General features: G+C 43.5%; 1 protein-coding gene across 2 annotated transcripts in view; it reads right to left on the minus strand.

Moving 5' to 3' along the window:
• fgd6 (FYVE, RhoGEF and PH domain containing 6) overlaps positions 1-6,297 on the minus strand; it is a 35,985-nt gene extending 29,688 nt beyond the window's left edge. The window contains exons 1-2 of one of the 2 annotated variants that reach the window (XM_012873812.3): positions 6,014-6,297; positions 1,109-2,993 (exon numbers count right to left, since the gene is read on the minus strand). In XM_012873812.3, coding sequence (XP_012729266.3) covers positions 1,109-2,993; positions 6,014-6,023 — 1,895 coding nt within the window. In that variant the 5' untranslated portion in view covers positions 6,024-6,297. Of the gene's footprint in view, positions 1-1,099; positions 2,994-6,013 lie in introns of both variants that reach the window. The other variant, XM_021322207.2, reaches the window with a different exon arrangement.
• Between the last annotated feature and the right edge of the window lie 1,786 nt (positions 6,298-8,083).

The raw sequence follows: 8,083 nt of genomic DNA on the forward strand, positions 1-8,083 counted from the left end.
ATCACCCAGTTTGCAAATTATATTAGACTCAATTAATAAAAAAAAAAGATAAAACTGAATTATTTTTGGTCTAGTAATATGAGAACAGGATTTAGGCCAGAATTTCTTTGAAAAAAAAGAAGAAAAAACAGCTTTTAATGCACAAAAGTTTGCATCTGAGTTAAAGTCCTCAGACATTTACTATGAAATCAAATAGGATGCAAAAAGTAAGGTTATTAAAAGATGAACACGTTGTTTTACTCACACTGCAAAAAGGGAACTAAAAGTAAGTAAAATTTTCTTGAAATAATATATTTTTCCTTGATTTGAACAGCTAAATAAGGCTATTTGCCAATGGCATGAGTATTTTTACCCCTAAAATAAGATAATTAGATATCCTTCACTTGAAATAAGATGATGGAGATAAATTGTTCTTATTTTAAGTGCAAAAATCTTATTCCATTGGCAAATAGTCCTTTTTACCTGCTCAAATCAAGAAAAGATACACTGATTTAAATTTTGTTTTACTTACTTTTAGTTCCCTTTTGCAATGCAACGTTTAGTTGTAAGATCCTAACATGTCTGTATTAATTTTACCCTAATAAAAATAAAACGTTTCCATCTCCATTAGACAAATCTTTCCAGCAGAATAAATCTTTAAATGCAGTTAGGAGGCCAAACAAAATCACATTTTGGACATGCCTGCCTTAGAACATGTTCAACAGTAAAGTGAAGGTTTTTCTGATCATATTTCCACTCTTACACAGCAAAAGGGAAACTAAAAGTAAGTCAAATTTTCTTGAAATCTGTGTATTTTTCCTTGATTTGGGGAGCTAAATAAGACTATTTGCCAATGGAATAGGATTTTTTTCCCTTAAAACAGGAACAATTCATCTCCGTCATCTTATTTCAAGTGCAGGATATCTAACTATCCTATTTTAGTGGTAAAAATACTCATTCCATTGGCAGATAATCGTATTTAGCTCCTCAAATCAAGGAAAAATAAATTAATTTCAAGAAATTTTTTACATACTTTTAGTTCCCTTTTTGCAGTGCATCTCTCTGCTAAATGAATAAAATGCCGGTTATCACACAGAAAATGAAAATAAACGTGTGCTACCTCTCGTACTCATGCTCGCTGCATCTGTGAAAGGGGTCCTGCACCTCGTAGATGTCGGCGTCGCCTCCCTCGGACTCGTGCGGCCAGCCCAGCCTGGCGCCGTGGAACGGCAGGTTCATGTACTCCGGGATCTCCTCGTACAGCGGCACGTTCTCGTACTCCACGTCGTCCCTGCGGATGTCCGCGTCCTCCACGCAGCTGCTGGGCCGCCCCGGGCTTTTGCCGGACTCCGTGCCGGCGCAGTCCAGGGACTGGCCCCCTTTGGCCAGCAGCTTTGGCAGCATCTTCACAGACAGCCGCAGCTCCAGCAGCTTGCGGAACGAGAGGCTCCTCTTCTGGGAGGAGCTGGCCCGGGTTGCCAGGTCTGCCGCGGAGAAGGACTGCGCCCTCTGCTTGCCCCCGAGCGTCGGCGCGCGGCCTTTGGGGGGCACGCTGCTCCGGGCGGGGATCTGCCGGCTGAAAAACGAGACGCAGGGCCGCGAGAAGCGCCAGGCGGCTTTCTCCTGGGGAGGCGGGGGCAGCTCTCTCATGGGGGTGCTGGCATGAGGAGGCGCAGGGGGACAGAAGGAGGGCGGCGGCGGCGTCGGCAGGCTGTGTCTCTGAGGCTTCCTCGGCGGCGGCGCCCGCGGGGACCGCTGGTCCTCGGCAGACGCGGCCAGCGGAGGGTGGCAGCCCAGCTTGATCTGCTTGGGGAGGCTGTGGGAGATCGGGTAGCGCTCAAAGTCCCCGTACCCGTCCTCCTCCTCGTCCTCCTCCGCCTGCTGAGCGTCTTTGCCCTCGGCGTCCTGCTGGGAGAGCAGGTCCAGGGACTGCGAGGCGTTTTTGTTGAGCGAACAGCGCGCGGTTCTGTGCAGGCTCGGGGAGAGGGAGGTCTGCCGGGGAGGCGGGACGGGCACGTCGGTCTCTGAAGCCGCCGGGTCTCCCTCGGCGTCGCCCCGCTGGAGCTCCTCGCCCCGCTGGAGCTCCTCGCCCCGCTGGAGCTCCTCGTCCTCCGTCCCCTGAGACGGAGGAGCCGGGCTCGGTTCGCTCTCAGCCTGCCGGGGCGCCGCCTCACTTCTCTGCTCCTCGGCCGGAGCGGCGCCCTCCACGCCGTCCTGCCTCACCAGCGCTGGCTTCCTGAGCCTCCGTGGGTGGGGGACGGGGAGGGGCTTGCTGGGAGCGGCGGGGACCTGCAGCTCGGGTTGGGAGCATTCTGGAAACGTCCGGCAATCGCCGCCTTCGCCTTTAGGCTGACCCGGCGAGGACTGTGGGGGGGCGCTGCGGGTCAGGATGTCGCCGGCAACATCACAGGCTGTCGTTTGGGCGTCGGTCAGCACGTCTGAACCATTAAGCTCCTCCTGTTTTCTCCCCCTCTGTGCCTCTTTGCTGACCGATCCTCTATCAAGGTGTCTGTGTCTTCGAGGTTTATCCCTCGGCGTTTTGCTGATCCTCTCGCCCGCGTAAGCAGCCGCCGGCCTCTTCTGCGCCTCTTCGTCCGCCGGCGAAACCCCGTTGTGCAGCGGCTCCCCGGGGAGATCCGCGGGGGACTCGCCCGCGTTCCCGTTCTCCCGCGGACGGCACTCGCCGGACTCCCCCAGGGGGCAGGAGCGCGCGGGGATGATGTAATCGGACTCGGACAACATCCCATTCCTGCAGTTGAGACGAAGCAGGTTCTCATGCGAAGCCTCCTCCTGGGAGACGGCGAGGGGCTCGGCCAGTTTGGGCGGCGGGGGCGAAACAGGCGGCAGAGAGGAGGCCGTGGATCTGGGGAGGCATGGTTTAGGAGCGACAGCTGGCTTCGGCCTCTTTAGGGTGGAAGGGGAGGGCTGGGAGAGCGGACACGGCTTTGGGGCGATGGGTGGTTTGGTTGGAACGGGAAGTTTTGGTTTGGGAGCTAATGGGGGCTTCTTTACACCTGCATGTAGAATAAAAGAAAGAGAAGAGACAGAAGAGGATCAGGGTAAATGAAATGTTCGGCCCTCTCTCCCTGCAGAGGCACGTCCCCCGACTCCCACTTCCTGAAACGTAAGCACAGACAGCTGCGAGCGGACGCTTAGGCTGAGGCCAAAGGGCCAACTTCAGGGTCAAACTGAGAGCCAATTTAATTTTTCAAACAGGATTAGGATGCCATTCTTTAAATGCATCGTGTAAACGGATATTTTCGTCTTTTTACGGCGAGATTTTCTACAGATAATATACACTGCAAAAAACGGATCTAAAAAATAAGTAAAATGTTCTTAAAGTTAGTGTATCTATCCTTGATTTGAGCAGGTAAATAAGATTATCTGCCAATGGAATGAGTATTTTGACCCCTAAAATAAGATAATTAGACATCCTGCACTTGAAATAAGATGATTGAGATGAATTGTTCTTATATTAAGTGCAAAAATTTTATTCCATTGGCAAATCATCTTATTTACCTGCTCAAATCAAGGACAAATACACTAATTTTAAGAATATTTTACTTATTTCTAGTTCTGTTTTTGCAGTGTAATAGTTTCCATTGTTATAGCTTACATCGTGCACTCGTTGCTGTTTCTGTAAGTGTATTCCTACCCCTGCACTGCAAAAACGGAACTAAAGATAAGTAAAATGTTCTTAACGTTAGTGTATTTGTCCTGGATTTAGGCAGGTAAATAAGATGATTTGCCAATGGAATAAGATTTTTGCCCTTAAAATAGGAACAACTCATCTCCATCATCTTATTTCAAGTGCAGGATGTCTAATTATCTTATTCTAGGGGTTGAAATACTCATTCCATTGGCAGATAATCTTATTTACCTGCTCAAATCAAGGACAAATACACTAACTTTAAGAATATTTTACTTATTTTTAGATAAATTTTTGCAGTGTTAGAACGATTTTACACTGCAAAAACGGAACTAAAAATAAGTAAAATTTTCTTGAAATTAGTGTATTTGTCCTTGATTTGAGCAGGTAAATAAGATTATCTGCCAATGGAATGAGTATTTCAACCCCTAAAATTAGATAATTAGATATTCTGCCCTCTAAATAAGGCTATGGAGATGAGTTGTTCCTATTTTAAGTGCAAAAATCTCACTCTATTGGCAAATCATCTTATTTACCTGCCTAAATCAAGGAGGTACACTCATTTCAAGAAAATTTTACTTATTTTTAGTTCCGTTTTTGCCGTGTATGCACCGTAACCCATTTTACTGTGGCCAGATTTAGCCTGACTGGTCAACAGAGTAACTTGATAATTCGATCTTAGCCGATCTGCGGAGCCCTCAGAGGTTTATCAGAGAGAATTAGTGAACAAACGGCGTCATGAAGACCCGGAAAACCCAGCAGGCAGGTTGGAGAGAACGTTCTGAAGAGCTTTAAAGCAAAAAAGACATCATTCCGAGTTTTGAACATCTTGCCGAGCGCCGTTCCAACCACCGGCGCTCATCTGCCTGAACACGCCATGAAGAATGGCGGTGGAGGCATGAAGATGTGGGACTCAGCGGGAGCCGCAGAGATCAACATTCCCGTTTCCCGCAAAGCATCTTGGGACACGGCAATCACGCAGCAGATCGTACGTCAGAGCGGTCCAGTCAAAGCCCGGATCAATTTACAGGGATTCTTCACTGAATCTGACTGAGCTCAGCAACAGCAGCACCAGCAGCAACGTGCTGCAGAATCAGCTGATAAGGTTTTCTTTTTCTGTCAGTTCGTATCCACCTAATAAAACATTTTTTTCTGCCACATGTGGATGTCGTGGCTCAGTGGCGCTGAACTGTCACCGCACTGTAAACTGTAATCGGTATGTAGGGGTAAACTGGGGAAATAACCTGACAAAACATCACCCTCCTCAGACAAATAAAAAGCTGTGAAATCAGCTTGTGGGGCTATATTTTCCGCCTTCCTGGCTGACGATCCTTACTGGCCGACACCATGAGAAGTGGAGTCATCCAGCGGATGTTTCCGAAAAGGCCAACAACTAAAAAAAAGAAAAGAAAAAAAAAGAAAGAAAAAAAAGAAAGAAAGAAAGAAAGAAAGAAAAAAATAGCAAGCTCTGCAAGGCAAGAAGGCTGCATGCATCACCAGACTCCATTCAAAATAACCTCCAAACAACAGGTTTCTTCAAATATAAACATAATCGCTTCGAAATTTACATATTTAATTGCACGTGCTTTTAATCTAAGGCTCGCTTTATAATTCGGCCCTAAAATCCTGTAAGAAAAGAACAAAAACATTATCTTTAAGCGGCTAATCTCACCACAATCTAACGTTGAAATTCAAGGATGGTTGTTTTGAGCCCCCAAAATTAATTGATAATTATATTATCTTGTGTTTTCGGGACTAAGCCGAATGTGTCAGCACAAGCTAGCAGCGCGATCTGCCTCTTAAAAAAGACTTTAATCGAATTGGAAAAGCGTGAGTAAAGCAGGAAATGTTTAATTTTACGTTTCGTTTGAGGAATCTGGCCGTGTTGTAAAAGAACGCTCGGTTGATGAGGATTTCCCCTTGTTTGTGCAATAACATTTTAACTAAGTGCACCAGTCTAAAACTAAGTTTATATCTCTTTAACAACAGGATGAGTGGCATGACTTGTTGCATCAACAGCAGGACAGATGTTTAAGACAAAGGATTACTCCCTGCAGCTGCCGTACAAAGGCTTATAACGCTCTTTTATTTTTTTTTTTAAAAAAGCACCAACATTTGGCTCAAACTCTCAATGCTTTTCTATCTTTTTTGCAAGCTGTTATTATGAAAAACTGTAATTACCTCTGGGCAGGATTTTTTCTTTTCTTTTTTTAAATCGAGTCGGTTGATTCTAGCGACCGTTACAATCCTAAAATATAAATTTATCTTCTCTCAAAGTTAGAAGAAGAAGAAGAAAAAAACGAAATAAGTAAAACTCGGTTTCGTATTTTGGTTTTAAGTTGAACACTGGTCTCTAAGCTAGGAGAAGTTAGCTTCGACACAAACCTGTGCTCATGACTCCCGACTTCTTCTCGCTCCTTTCTCCATGAGTAAAAAAATATACATGTATCTGCTTTCAATGGAACTCCGTGCAAGTCGGGCTTTTATTTTCCTCCCACGCCATTGTCAGAGAGCAAATAGATCCAGGGAGAAGACAAGGGGATCCATCGTTGTTGTTCATTATCTTGCCAGCGGATACGCGGATAAAGTTGGTGAGCCAGTTGGTTTTTCCATTTTTTTTAACAAAGTTTTCAGCCACGGTGCTTTTCCCAAACGTTGATGCTGAAATGTGCTCAACTACTGACTGTTTTCCGGTTGAGCGTTTCAAAATAAAACCACCATAACGGAATATTTTTCGGATATTTGGGAGCAGTTCTCAAAGAACATATTACAGATATCATTTACATTATTTGCATTTTATACATTTTTTTAATGTATGTAGAGGAATGTACGTCCCCCCCTCCCGATCAATCATGTGTTTCGAATAAGGATTCGTTTATTTTGAAAATGCATTTCCGGTTAGTTCAAGCAGAATTCTGTCAGCTTACCCTCCGTTTCCTTCCTTTGCTTTCCCGAAAATTGACCGCTTCGTTTTGCTACCGCTTGGGGCGCTCTACGGCATTATGAAAGGCTCAGCCCCATGCAGCTACACGTCAACGTGGCTGCCATATTGGATGGGGCTGGGGAATAATTCAAATACTTGCCTTTTAAACTGGGTTAAAAGCCGATTACTGTAAGGTTTTTAAGAATAATTTTTTATTCTATGACTATAAATGTATTTATAGTCATGTTGTTTCGTTTTTCAACTTTAATTCAGATTGTCGAAATAAATAATACCCAAAATCAAAAGGTTTTGAAGAGTTGGTCTGAAGTAAAAGTATTATTATTATTATTATTATTATTATTATTATTATTATTATTATTATTATTATTATTATTATAACAAGTATACAAGTATACTTTTCAATAAATGTTTCATGTTCAGTGTATGCTTATTGTGGGCTCCACCAAGGCACAATTGGTATCACTACCAACTTTCAACAAGAAATGTCCTGGGTTCAAATCCCAGTCCTGTGCATGGTCCAGCTTCCTCCTACCGTCCAAAAATGTGTGTGTGAGAACACAGTTGTGCTGTGACTGGGCCTAGAGACTCAGCCTCTTGTCCAATGATTACTGGAGACAGGCACCAGCAACCCTGCAGTTATAGACAATGGATGGATGAAAACTTATTGTGCTATTTTTTTCCCATCCATCCATCCATCCATTTTCTGACTTGCTTAATCTTGCTCAGTAAAATATTTTTATGCAGGGTATATAAATATACAAGTTTAAAAAGGGTAAAAAAACAAAAACAAATGGACTTCAGTTCTTGTAGTTTTGCTCTTTATCTGAAGGATTTACTCAATTCAAAGCTAGTGAGGGAAAAATTCTAACCTCACTAGCTCTGAATTGGGAAAGACCTTCAGATGAACAGTGAAATGTTTTCAACGACAAGAACCGAAGTCCAATTTTTTACTTTTCTTGGATTTGTCATGTTCCGGGTGGCAAAGACTCTTGACCAGCATAAATATACATCAAACCAGACCAATCTCTTCCTGTTTTATATCACTTGAGATCAACAGGATTAAAATTATTCTTGCCTTATGCCAGAAATGATGAACAAAATAACTTTTTTAGAAATTCTTTTTTTTCCCCTTCTTGAAATATTTACACATACCTCTTTAGTGCTTAGAACTGTAACAAGGATGACATAACTGGTGTATCATATTGGCAAACTTCTTGAAATAGTTTTCTGGGGTTTTGGCCCAACCTCCTGACAGAAGTGATGAGTCTGAGTCATCTCGGACGCACCTTTTTAGCTTTGCCTATAGTTTTTCGTATGATGTATGAGGTTTTTCAGTGACAAAAACTACCAGAATATTTTCTTACTTTCTTTATTTTATTTTATTTTATTTTATTTTATTTTATTTTATTTTATTTTATTTTTTATTACATTACATTACATTACATTACATTACAGTGGAAAACAGTACAAAACGTGTAAATGAATAGCTTTTATCGTTCCTCGCGGGGAAG

The sequence above is a fragment of the Fundulus heteroclitus genome, chromosome 17 (genome assembly GCF_011125445.2).
Source record: "Fundulus heteroclitus isolate FHET01 chromosome 17, MU-UCD_Fhet_4.1, whole genome shotgun sequence".
Lineage (NCBI taxonomy): Eukaryota > Metazoa > Chordata > Actinopteri > Cyprinodontiformes > Fundulidae > Fundulus > Fundulus heteroclitus.